A 13,810-nucleotide genomic window follows, 5' to 3' on the forward strand; every position below is an offset into this window, starting at 1 on the left:
GACGCAACCCCGACATTTATCAACAATCATCCCCTCGCGCGGGCAATGATAAACAGAAACCAGTGAAGAACGAAGAAGGAGAAGTAGTAAGACGTGAGAGAAAAGAGAAAAGAAGCTGGTGAACCGACTTACCTTCAGCCGAGCGAGACGAGGCTCCTCCGCAGCCAGCTTCGCCAACGCCTGATAGTCCCCCTGCGCCGCTCTGACCAGCCACTCCCGCGACTTCCCGTCCAGTTGCTGCTTCCCAAAGCAATAATTGCTAAGTGGCTCGATTAACGGTCGGGGGTTGCTCGTGGCATCGGGCGGCGCGGGGCGAACGGAACGGGGGACGAGATCCGCGGTGCCGATTAGACGGGGAAATTTTAATTAAGATCTCTCGAGTCGATTCGATCGCGTGCGTTTATCGGGCGGTGTCCCGATCCGGTGCACGCCTCGCGGAAGAATTATCGTCCCCCTTCGGCCACCTCCGTTCGCAATGGGACCCCGCGCGCGCCCAATAGACACGATCCGCATAAGACAGCACGATGACGATGATGATGATGAACTTACCGAGGCAACGGAAGCGCTGTCATCCTCGTCGGCACCCTGCGGGGAGAAGACGAAAGTCAGTCAGTCTCTCGGTCCGTCGCTCGAAAAATCAACGTTTACGCGCTACGTCACGCGAGCAGAGGCGAACCCTGGGACCAGCGAGAACCGGTCGTCTCTGCCAAGATCGCCTCTATATGGTGGTTGGATCATACGGGGAGGCGCGCTCTCTCTTCCCCGTGGAGCTGGTGCGCGCCTCGCCGTTACCAACGCCCGAACGGGGCGGCAAGGGGAGAAGGAAATGCGTAAAAGCAGCGGGGCGCCGCGCGCCACGGACGCGCTTCGGTCATCAGATTGATATACGGATCCAATAATTGATTCTCTGACGCAAGACCGCGGGAGGCTGGAACAACTTACGCAACCACTGGCGACCACCGTACGGCCACGCAGGGCACGCTTTTCGTTCGCGGATGGCCAACTCGGATTCGAGTACTGCTTGGCAATTGGAGGCTTGTACTCACTCGTGTCAATGGGACGGAGAATTAGAGTTCGTAGGATGTGTGTAAGTATATGTAGGTAGAGGAGAGTTGCCAATAACGTACTGGTCACCTAAATCGTACCTCATCAATTTCTCAGTAAAAATATCAAGTAAATGTGAAGTAAGAAATGGAAACAAAACGTTCTGAGCTTACACCCTATTTTGTGCGTGCTATAAACATTTTCAAAAATCAGTTATGATTGATGTAACTTTTTATCAGTAGATTTTGATAACAATGAAACAATGCAATTTTGTCCTGTATTTTTGTATTTTTCTAAAAGCGGGTTTACTGTAGAATATTTTACATTCATTTTAAGTATATATTACATTCATTATAGAGTTTAAATTGATATTCATTTTACTCGTTTTCTGATTCTATAAGGTCCAATTAAGATTTCTAGCGGGGTCCAAAGTTTATTTTGCCGTCCGACTTTATGCTAGCAGGAAAAATTCATTAGGCACCCGGTTATGCCCCACTTTCCCCTACTTTATGTTGAATATTTTCTTCTCTATTTGTTATCGATACTAATTTTTAGCGGAGATACGATTTTGGAAACCGAGTGGTACGATTTAGGAGACCGATTGCCTAAATCGTACCTTTTACTAAATTAAATTAATTTGTTCGGAACATACGGTTAAGCATATAATAGTAGGTGTCTAAAAGATCAAGCTACAATATCCAATAGTCATTTGCGTTCAAATTAGTACCAAATATGAAATATAACGTAAAATGTCTTAAGTGATACGATATAGGCAACCCATTCCTATGCAATTGGTTTCAGATACGGGGTCTTGAGATATTTGATTTGAGAAAGCAGATACCTAGTTTATGTGATTGTGTGAAATTTAGGTGCCCAGAAGACAGAAAATCGAATGAATTTAATCCCAAAATTGAGTACTGAAGTCCTTATTGTCTTCTTTGTGTAATTGCGAGATGCGTTTTGTTGGTAGAAGGATTATCAGAGTCATTCATCCGATTTCCACCACATTTCTTGCAAGCCGAGAACCTCACGTTCGCGCGTCGCGTCGCCGAAGAAGAAGCAGAAGAAGGAAGGAAGGCGAGGGGCGACTGATCCGGGGAACGTTAAACGACTACTCATCCCTGTTAAACTGTTTGTATTTTCACTCGTCACGGCTGCATCGTCCGTTTTTCGAGGTGCTCACATCGACACTCGTATCCGAATCAATCGTGACTCCTCGTAAATTACTTTCAACAACGGGGCGGGGGTAGGGTTGCGCGCACGAATTCGGCCGAGTCATCATTAGCCGGGCCCGATATATCTCTATCGATCGACACCACCTCGCGTGTCCTTAAGTGAAATCGTGATTCTGGAGGGGCGATCAGCGGCTGTCGCCCGCTCCTACCCCCTCGGCATACCACGCGTTCCTCGGTTAATTTAATTTCGCTTCAAATCCGCCCGTCTACCCGCGTCGAGCAATGCAAATTCAACGATCGTCAACGGCGATCTCTCGCGTGTCACCGTGATATTCCCCCCTTAGGTCCCCCACGTATCCCCCTTCATTCTTCGTCGAATTCACTCGACTGAGTACCACTGGCCCCCCGTCGCGTCAGGTGGTGCAGCGAGCTACGTTCCCAGCTTTCGTGTGCTACGGCCACTCTCCCAGCGAGGGACGACGTCTGTGCTCTCTCGTGCAAATGCATCGATACACGGGCCCCTGCGTGGGGATAGTCTTTATTATGTACGTGTCCCGCCCGTTATCCGCCATCAGTGATTCGACAATCGTATTTTCAATAAGCGGTTGTTATTGCCTGCACGGCTTAACAATAACCAACGCGAGCGAACCGCAAACAGATTCGGTCGTCGGTTTGCTTTCGTTTTGCGTTGTGCTCCACGCGTGACGGCTCACAGAAACGGGGATTGCGTAACTACTTGGAATGACTATTCGCGCTACGAGCGACAAGAAAGTGAAGGGCGGAGGGGTATTCGATAGTCAAAAGGGAGATTGTACTTTCAAAGTCTGTTACAGAAAGAAAAATTATCAATATGTGGTACGAGGTATTTTTTGGATATATACTCCGTGTGGAATAATTGTAAAAAATATTGCAAATTTATTAGATCAACTCCAACAAATTTTAGCTTATTTGGTAGTTTGAATTAAAAGCAGCGAGAAGTATTCAATCTGTACCAAATATCACATTTCCTACAAATACAGTAGGTGTCCAAACACTTGACGGCAGTATACATGTTTTTATTGTGTCGTTGATTGGGTTTAAAGCTTGACGATGTAACAAATATGTACATACTGCTTAGCAAAATACTCCCGCGTGCCGCTTCGGGCTTAAAAGATATTAAAGACTCCGTGAAAACACATTTTCACCACCCCTTTAGGGGTTAATTAGGGCAAAATCATGAAATTGGTTTTTAGGCACTTATGTGGGTAACCTTTGTAAGGAAAAACCAAGTTGATATCTAATCGGACCTAAAAAAATGAGTCCGAGAAAACATATATCGCCTCTTTTCACCCCCTTCGGGTTGGAATTTTAAAAAATTCCTTCTTATCGATCACACCGACGTCGCAAAATGAATATACTCTCCGAATTTCATGTTTCTAAGGTCAGCGTTTTGGACTGGACGGTGATGAATCAGTAACACAACGACTACATACAGTGACTCGCATTAATATTAGGATACTTTTTAAAATCGCATAACTTTTTTAGAACTGGTCCAAACAACGTGAGTATTTTTGAGAACCTAGAAGGATTAGTTTGCTAACTGGCGCATTTCCTCGTTTTGAAAAAAAATGTATTTGGTTGGAATAGCGAAAAGAATAGTAAAGGTCGATTTTTAAACTTTTTTTGTGAGCTTGTAATGAAAATTAAAAAAAAATCCCGAAAATTCCCGAAATCAGCGATTCTCGACCTTCTTCTGCGATCTTTAAACGTGTGTAGCTCTGAGCAACGTTAACCGATTTTGATGAAATTTTAGGCACGTATACAACTTACTGCAATCTACAAACGTTTTTTTTTTAATTTGCATTACAAGCTCACAAAAAAAAAGTTTAAAAATCGACCTTTACTATTCTTTTCGCTATTCCAACCAAATAAATTTTTTTAAAACGACGAAACGCGTCAGTTAGCAAACTAATCCTTCTAGCTTCCCAAAAAAACTCAAGTTGTTTGGACCAATTCTAAAAAAGTTACGCAATTTTAAAAAGTGTCCTAATATTAATGCGAGCCACTGTAAGTATGGATAATCGAAACACAGTGAAATGACTTCTAAAGATCTTTGAGGACCTGTCCCCAGCATATCCTTCAGCTACCTCGCCACTGCACTCCCCGTCCCTCTTTCAAACCTACAGACACGCAGACTCCGTCTATCGGGTAACCGCCTAACAGGCTAACACTCCATACTAAAAGTTACAAAAGTAGAAGTCGTAGGTACTCTCCACGATTCACAGTTGATTAGCAACTAGCTCATGTTGATAAGCGCTACATGCGTGGAAAGTTCGTCCACCCTTCCCCGATAAGCGGAACATTAGCAACGACAGGTCAACTCGAAACCAGAACATTAGGATTCCCGTGATCGGGCTGATTTCGTTGATCCTCGGGACGATTTCGAGATGCAATCGGCGAGGACCTTCGATGGGGCTGCCAGCGAGAAGACACTTGCTCCCTCGGTATCTCGGTTAAGAAATATGCAAATGGCCCCGTCCTGTCTGGCCGCGACGAGTCCGTGAACGATCAGACGGACGGCCAAGACGGAAACGTTCAAGACCGCGAAACCCTTGGCCGTAATGGCGCGGTTATCAGATAAGCTTATAGAAGGACGGGATAATCGTAATAGCATCGCAACGATGGCTACAGTGATCCATCGCGGCCAGAGATCGAAAGGGGAGCGAAAGGGGAGAGAGAGAGAGAGAAGACAGGCCCCATCCTCGACGGCGCCTGGTCCCGTCAGCGGGTCATTGTTTCTCCGTAATTAATATTTTAATTGAGATCACCGGGGAATTAATTAATGCAACAGCGTCGTTAAACCCTCCGTCTGGACTGTTCATTTAATCGATCGTAACACGGCGCCCGTCAGTGCTGTACAGCTTGGTCCATGAATTTCGTCAGCTATCGCGGCACCACGCTGCGCGCCCTTCGGATATTATCTGCCCGCCGATTCTTTACTCGCAGCCGTTACGATTACCTTAAACAATGACCCCTTAAACTCCCCGATTCGCCGACATACGAGCAAACACTTTCCAAGTAAGCGGGGCGAGTTGACTCCCCGATCAGATACATGGGTACAGGAGGAGGTAAACTTTCCAAGGACCCAGACACGCACTTAAAACTTTCCGCGCTACAACGTCGCCGAGAAGTTGCTGGCTTCGAGTTCGACGTCAAAAATTCTCGGGAAGGCCTCCCGAAGTCCACGCTCTGCAGAAGTCTCTATCATCTTGCCCTCTCCGAGTGGGCGGAAAAAAGGAGTGCTTCAAAAGCGTGCGATCGGTCGAGAAAACTCCATGCAGCCAGCGTATCGCGTCGAGGGGCCCAGCGACGGGTAGGTAAGTACAAGGAGACCGTGAGAAACTTCCTCAAGTGTCTCATTGCTGTCGAACACCATAAACGCATCGATGGTCATTCTAAAACCTCCTAATTAAATTAAGCACGGCTCTCTAGCCAATCTCGCGACTGTTGCCCTCCCCACCCAAAGCGTGGTACTTGGAAAAGCGCGCACGTGCTGGCTCGCGAGTGCTTTTCTTTCAGAGGACAATGAAGAGAACCCGTGGAACGAAGGCAGGAAGGGAACGAGAGGTGGAACGTGCGGTTACTGTTCAGGGTGGAAACGTTTTAGTAAACGGGCGCGCGCTACCCCTCGCTGGGGTGTGTAAATATATTCGGTTGTTCCAGCGGAAGAAGAAGACGGGGTGGAGGGAAACGGAGTAACGAGTCAGGAGGTGAAGAGTCAGGGGAGAGTCGGGATATCGGTGGAACAGCGAAAGGAGTCAGGGGGCGAGTGGGGGCGGCGGGGAACGAGAGGCAAAACATGTTGCGGCACGAGCTGCCTCAAGAGCACCGCAGAATTAGCTTTATTATAACCTGGGGGCCATCCATACATGCCTAACAGAGCAGGAACATTCGTCCAGCCAATAAGCCGAATGCTAACCAAACATTTTCGCGACTCGCCGCACCCTCGAATTTATCCCCGCCACACGTCCGACGTAAAGCCAGACAGGGGCAGAGGGGAGGCTGGACGAGGGTGGAAGGAGGATCGATTTCACGAATTAAAGCTGGATAACTATTTAATGCGCGGCCCCGTTAATGTTCGAGCGCGGCCGACTATTAATACACCGGCTGTTTGCGGGGTCCACTTAACCCTCCGTATTCTGAGCCTGGGTCAATTTTGACCCACCGTTTCAGAGCGCTCACGCACACAGTGACGGAGCGGTTAATATTATTCGCAGCCAAGCGGTCATTTAGCTGTCGTCAAGGAGCGCCTCGCGCTTGGGGGTGTCATAAACCGAGTTTTTTTCCGGGGACATTGTTGGGGCCTAAAGAGTCAGAAGCTCGGAGCGACTGCGATACCTTTGGGCATTCGCGAACGTAGGTATCGCCGACAACGACGCTTCGCTGCTTTCTCGATTTTTTCCTGTGTAGTTTTTTTGTTAGCTTTGTTGTTTTTATTATTATCGTTATCGTTGTTATCACTGTTATTATCGTTATCGTTGTTATTGTTGCTTTGTTTGTTTGGTTTGTATTGATGCAATGTCTATACTACCAAACGATGAGCAATCCCTTTCGTGGAAGACGACGAAGACGTTTACAACAGCGACCAGTCATCGGATGGTGGAAGTGTTTCGAACAGCGATTCGGAGCCAGAAGTGCAGGATTGGGAATCTGATGAATCTTATACGTCAGAATCCGAAGAAGATGCTGTTCCAAAAAATTAAAATGTATTTGGACGTAACTGACAGTACATTGCACCCAGTAGCGGAGCAGTCGCAGAGGGTTACATGCAAATGTTACAATCGCGATAGAAGCGACGGAACGAAAAATTGTAAAGAAGAAAAACCTAGCAAGTCACAAGCGTGGTAGATGTTGTTTCTGTGTGGGGAGTAATAATAAACATCAAACTGTATGCGATTCTAGTAAAAAATATGTGTAAAAACCACTGTACAGAAAACCGCACACTTTGATGCAATACATGTACTAATGCAAATGTTGAATAAACATGATGTTTTTATAATTCACAAATCGGAACCCTATTATTGTTTCGTATATGTAGAATAAGTATCCAAACGTAATCTGAAACCCTCTTCCACCACGTTCCGTAGTATTTCGGCGAGGATCTCGAGCTTGAGCGACCATCCCCACCTGAATACTGTATCGGTGAGGGTCTCGAGCGACCGTGAATATGTATTTGTGAACTATCGGTGTGGGTCTGCAAAGACCCAGGCTCCGTACTCGATGTCCCGTACTCGGAGGGTTAAAAGATTACCAGACAGTTTAGGGAATTATCGGGAGCTGTTGATTACCGGGAATACTCTGTGCCCATCTGCGATGGAAGATTTATCCGGCCACTTAATTCAATTAACCCGAGAGTAGGCGCGCCAAATAACTTAGTAGGCGCACGTCGGTCCTTTCGACCGATGGTAATGTAATCAGAAATAACTTAATAAAATGACTAAAATAATATAAATAATGCATAAAATTGTATTTTACTTACTTCAGAATCGTTATACGTAAATAATCTTCATTTTTTATGATAAAATGATTAATCGTATTATAATATTATGAGTTCTGGAAAATTTATTTTTATACAAATGATGCATTGTAATTGTCTTTAAAAATAAAATGTTATATAAAAATTTGTGCGAATGCAAAATATAAAATTACATTGTCTATTTATCAATTTGAATTTATCACTTGATTTTTAATTTTCAATAATAGCAATTATCTAATATATTTTATATTTATATTTGTTTTAAAAAAATATACTTATAAATTTATGGTTTCATGAACGTATTAAATATTTATATTTTCCTCGGATTAGAAACTGCATCTTGAGAATAAAGAATAAATACTGACGTTTCCTTCGCTCAAAGTACACGCCTCCTCTACATCTGATATCTCTATATCCGCAGAATCAATTTCCGAATCTGTATCGTGATCGGATTATATAACATAATCGGAATCTTCTGCGGAATCACTGATCTCGTCTTCAATGTTTTCAATCAATAAGAAATCTCGGAAATTAGTATTAGCCATGATTGCCACACAGTACGCGTCGTATGCGACAGACGAAATGAGACTAACGAAATAAGACTAACGCGTAAAAATGTATGATTTAAAACCTAGACGAGTGCACTTATTTCCATGGAAATAACATGCGCAGTGGGCGATTTTGGTGCAAGTAGAACGCACCCTAAGTGTCGCTCCGTAACAAAAATAAGTCAAGAACTCCTTCAAAGAGGAATAGCTCTACGGAAAAAGTAAACAGTCGAACGCTATGGATCATGTTTCAAAACATATGAAATCGTCGGTCGAAAAGACCAACATGCACCTACTCCCGGGTTAACAACGAACCACTTTCTTCTTTCATTCGAACACTAACGGCGATATGAATCATTCGAATAGACTGCTGGAGCTGTTCAAACTATTAAATTTCTAGGGAATATGGCCATGTACAGAATGGTATTCTTCTTCTAATTTTAAGAAACACTAAGAATAACAATATACATTGCGACAATTGTGTCCATTGGGTACAGACTGTTCTCATAGATCTTGAATCTTTTACATCTTATAAGAACATCTATAATCATACTTGTCACGCTGAACTACACGTCTGCCCCTCTAAAATTCACCTGAAAATTCTGAACTCATGCACACGTGACAGCTGCAAACACTGTCCATATAACTTTATAGATTCCTGATCTTTGATATCCACTGCAAAGTCAAACCTTTCCACCTACCCCGCCTTGCGCCCACCCCCCTTATGAAATCCCACGTACCGTGCACAACCAAGCACACATTCATCCCTAGATCATCCGCGTCTCGTCGTGCCGCCACCGCTCCGGCCTCGAAAGTTCCTGCAGTCCGTCCTCTAACGAGCATCGTTAGGAGGAACTTTTCCAGCCGGGCCAGCAGCGGACGAACGATTAGGCCCGGATTAGCCGTGCGCGCGAGATCGATTATGCGACGCTGCGGCTAACGTTGGACCTGATTTATTCCCCTAATGGGCGTTCGCGCATTCATTTCGTGGCCGTACGAGGCAATTCCACGGGGGCTTCGTCGGATGGCGGCGGCCCGTTACTGCCGCTGACAGGAAAACTCTCGCTGGGTGATTCAGCGTTCGGTTCGGCGACGCCTCCCAACGACCACCATAATGCCTACCTAGGCTCCGCGCGCCCACCTCCGCCTAAACGCCATTTCCATCGGCCGCTATCGTCCGGGATCATAATCCAAGGTTTAGCCCGGACTCGGACGAAATCGCGGCGAAGTGCGGATCGCTGTTAGGACTGGACACGCGGAATGGGTGAACCGCGCGATGCTACTGGCAGATGCCACTGCCCCCTGGCTATAGAGCCCACGGCGATACTGGTCTGGCTTGTTCAGCACGGATCCCCCTGGCTGGCCACCCAACTGACTCACGGAAGAGACACCCGTAAGTCGAAAAAGTGTTTTCAGCGAGAAATTGGCAAGTATGCTGGATTAGAGAAGCAAGGTTTCATGCCTGAGTGTTGGTCCCTGCTGTGGATTTATATTAAGGGATGAAGAGAGGGGTGAACTTTAGCTATCTAAGTAAAGAAAAAAGCGAGTGTCATGGACAGAAAGATATTTCAATAAATTTGAAATCGCTCTGCGAATCCTAACGAACCCATACCTATTCTTTTACGATAATATCGAAATGAGGTAATGCAAACAGAACCTAGCTTAACAAAATATTTGCTGTGCATCTTCCTCCATCGATCTCATTAGATCTCATTTCCCCTGCAATCTATTCCAGCCCCAAAGATATGATACCTACGAGCAATGAACCCAAGGACCACTAGGGAGCTGTGAAACTACACAACCCGCCTCCACTGAAGCCGAATAAGAGAGCCGGAACGATCCTCCAGCGGGGGTAATTTTTCACAATGAAATACGAATCGGCTGGGGTCACGTTGGACAAGCCGAGCATCGAACGATTACACGGCGATAGAGAAATTCGGCACAGAGACGATTATTAGTTGAGCGGGCTGGTATGGCGGCGGGAGTAATTCATAACCGGTGCCTCGTATTTTCGCGGGCTGCACGTCGAATTTGGTCCGGATGGAGAACATGGAGCATCGACGCTGCTCGCCCTCCCTCCCCGCCCTTGTGCCCGCCTCCGTTGACAGGATTATATTCGTACGTACCTATCGTGTTCCTCGGTGTACCTCGGTCCCGCAATACGCGTCGCGCGATCATATTCCCGTCGACTAATAAATTTACCATGGTACTCGAGCGCACGGCCATCGTACGACTGTCGTCGGTCGATTGCCCTGCCGGCGATGTCACTGTTTCGAGGGCCTTCTACAACGGCAATCGACGCGATTATGGTCGGGTGAAAATCGAGCTGTTACGCGCGTCATGTGTCCGCGAGCTGCGCGACTGTTTCAAGATTCTGCAATGTATTTCGCACTGTTGGGCGAGGGTGGCAATTTTCAATTGCACTTGAAACTTTTCCAATGTTATTTAAACACTGTGGTAAAGAAGCCTCTATTCCACTGAATCTGATATTTCTTTGAACCTCCGTTTTTCTCACTATGGTGAACTGTAGGTAGGGGAGACCAGGGCAAAGTGGGGTGGAAAAAGTTTGAAGTCGAATAAAATTTTTCCCTTTCAATAAAAATGTTTGGAAATAGATTTATAATATAATTAAAAGATCACTATTGATAAACGACGAATAGCAATACTTAAAATAAACTTAGAGTATATTAAAAATCAACTTGAAAGAAATGATGCAAGAGATATCACTTTACCCCATGTATTCCGACCAAGTGCATTTTTTCAAAACGACGAATCACGTCACTCAGAAAACTAATCCTTCTAGCTTCAAAAAGAAAAACTCAAGTCGTTTGGATTAATTTTAAAAAAGTTATGCGATTTTAAAGAGTTTACGATTATGGCTGTCAGCCACTGTAGCTCTTCCGCCGCTCTGGGCTGAAATGATTTTCGCTCTTTATATTTAATTATAAATCATTATTTTAAAATATTATTTTTGACAGTGGCCGAAATTTGTTGTAAGTAGGTAATGAGGAATAACAAAAGCTTTACCTCCTTTTTTACCGATTTTGTAAAACACTTCAGTTTTTTAATGGTTTTTATTGAGTTCAATTTTCTTTTACTACCAAATTTGCCGCCCTGGGCAGTTGCCCCGCTTACGCGCCCTAGACCGGGTCCTCTTTATAATTTAATTCTGTTTGTTTAGTCCACCAAAAATGAAACTCGTCACCATTTATCTATACTATCCCCCTGTATGAACTTCTCCGCAACATCTACCCACTGCACTGGGAATTCGTGCAAACTCTACGCGAACAAAAAGCTTCGTCACCTACAAAGTTCCACGTTCACATCAGATATGCAAGCTATTGTAACAAAACTTTAAACCATTAGGATCCATCGACGTTCATTCACAGAACACGTGCCTCTGCGAAGGGGTACCTACGCCGACGAAAAGAAACGGCGCCTGGCTCTCGGTGATCGGGCTTAGCCCAGCACCGTTTCGTCTTCCTAACGAGTTTATCGCATCCTCTTTAACGTTATTAACACGGGCTAACGAACTGGAAGCGCCGAGTCACCTCGGGTCCTACGCCAAACGTGGATCCACCAGGTCCGAGCAGGTACGCCTGCACCTGTACGTGTGCCAGCGGCTACCTGAGTGTACGTAACGTAAGTCTATACACACGAGCTTGTAAGTGCAGGACGAGAGCAGGCGGTGGACGGACCGGGTTACGTGTATAAGGTGGGATAAAGGTACGTATAGGCAGAGGCTGGCCTGTCTGTGCGGCCCTGATACCCCAGTCTCTGGGCTAATTCCGAGGTGTAATCTGCGGGTACCATCTCAATGGATTAGCATATAGATAGCGAGGTGGGCTGATCGTATATATACGCGCCTAGACCACGTCCGGGGGACAGGGACATGTCCGTTTTGGTCTCGTGTCCCCAGGACGTAAGGGGGTCACGTGGTGCTGCAACACCCCCGCGATTGCGGGGAACGTACCCCCGGGGGACTTGTATACTCACACTGCCCGCGGCTAATTAAGAAAACACTGGACCAATCGTCCCGTCTAACGAACGATTTCCTTCCGTGTCACTGCTCCTCATCGACCCGTGAGAATCGCCGTCGCGAACACGGATCCTTGACCTTCCAAAGCACTTCATACTTTCTCAACATTCAGGGAGGCTACAAGAAGAAATCCAAGATGTTTGTACCGTTCTTAAAAAGACAGTGTCAGCGACGGGACCTTAGGTACACGATGTTGAGATCAGCGAATGTTGTTCGGAATAAAGGAAACAGGCTACGTAACAGGAATCGAAAATGCTGCTGCCAAGCTTCGCTTGTAGCTCTCCCTGTTACGTTCAGCCGCGCGCCGAGTGCACGGAAAATCGGAAAGTTTGAACCTAAGCCAAATCGAAGCCGGCCCGATCGGTATGGGACAAGAGTACTGATGTACCAGTGCACGGAGTGTGATCGACACGGACGGCAGTTTGCTATTGGCAGCGGCCACGTGGGGTGGAGTAGACAAGGCCGAGGACCGAATATTTCGCTGGAAGGTGATTCGGTCGCGAGGTAATTTGTGCTCACAGCGGGGCTGAGCAAACATGCGCGACGGGGGTGCCTCGAAAAATTAAATAACTCGATGACTGGTCACATTCTCCGACACGCGGGCATACATAGCGGCGAAAGGAGGACTCGTACATGCACACGCGCACAACGGGAACCACCGTTCCAAGATGTCCGCGAGAAGGGCGCCTCGGTTGAATGACGTGGCCCCCTCTCGCCCCCTTCCGGCGCAAACCGTCCCGTCTTCCATTCCCTTCGGCCAGGGCCAACGGTGCCCGGGACATCCCTGGGGAACAGGCGTCGAGGATCTTGTGGAAGCTAGGACGGGCCCAGGACCCGGGGCCCAGGGAGCGAGCGCCGGCCTCCTGCGGACTTATGAATACAAATAGCCGCTCACTGCGCGACTCAGATCCCTGATAAGGCGCACTCCCGGCTTACCGGTACCACCGTCTAGCATAAAGTACGGACTTAGGCCCTTACGGACACCGACGCAACCACCGTTTAACGGAAGATTATCCTCGCGAGGGAGAGAGATTCGCATCGGACGATATCGTCCTTGTATCGGCTGAAAGAAAGGAGCCCGGAGAATGTTGCGCGGAACATCGCCGAGTCGAGGAAGGATCAGATGGGGAAGGCGAACTCTGCGCCGTATCGGTTTCTCCACGTGAATGGTGAAAGAGACGTTATTAGCTCGGAACAGTTATACCTCTTCCGGGGACGAGGGAACGTTTAAGCGAGAACGTAATCGTCGATACGTGGGTAAAATCCCGCTTGTGCTGCGGACTGTAGATGGAGCAGATAATGGCAATGATTTCTGGATCTCTTCTCGAGATACATTTCACAAGTATGGTGGATGAACTGATGGCAGAGTGATTGTTTTTTAAAATTGTAGAAGGTAGAACAAAAATTGCTGAATAAATGTTGCACGGTAGAGGAAGAGGTCGTTAATGTTATCCTTCATCGCGATAACAATGGCGATGCAAAAAATAGA

At 46.6% G+C, this 13,810-nt stretch overlaps 1 protein-coding gene across 5 annotated transcripts in view; it reads right to left on the reverse strand.

The window, feature by feature from the left end:
- Positions 1-13,810, reverse strand: part of Sowah (ankyrin repeat domain family member sosondowah) — a 204,742-nt gene that overhangs the window by 176,479 nt on the left and 14,453 nt on the right. For all 5 annotated transcript variants that reach the window (XR_013085032.1, XR_013085031.1, XM_076809181.1 and 2 more), the window contains 2 exons: positions 550-585; positions 113-237 (listed from right to left, as the gene is read on the reverse strand). Coding sequence is in view for 3 of the 5 variants with exons in the window: in XM_076809181.1 (XP_076665296.1) it covers positions 113-237; positions 550-585 (161 nt within the window). In the remaining 2 variants the exon portion in view is untranslated. The remainder of the gene's footprint in view (positions 1-112; positions 238-549; positions 586-13,810) is intronic.

This window comes from Andrena cerasifolii, chromosome 1, assembly GCF_050908995.1.
Source record: "Andrena cerasifolii isolate SP2316 chromosome 1, iyAndCera1_principal, whole genome shotgun sequence".
In the NCBI taxonomy this organism is placed as follows: Eukaryota; Metazoa; Arthropoda; class Insecta; order Hymenoptera; family Andrenidae; genus Andrena; species Andrena cerasifolii.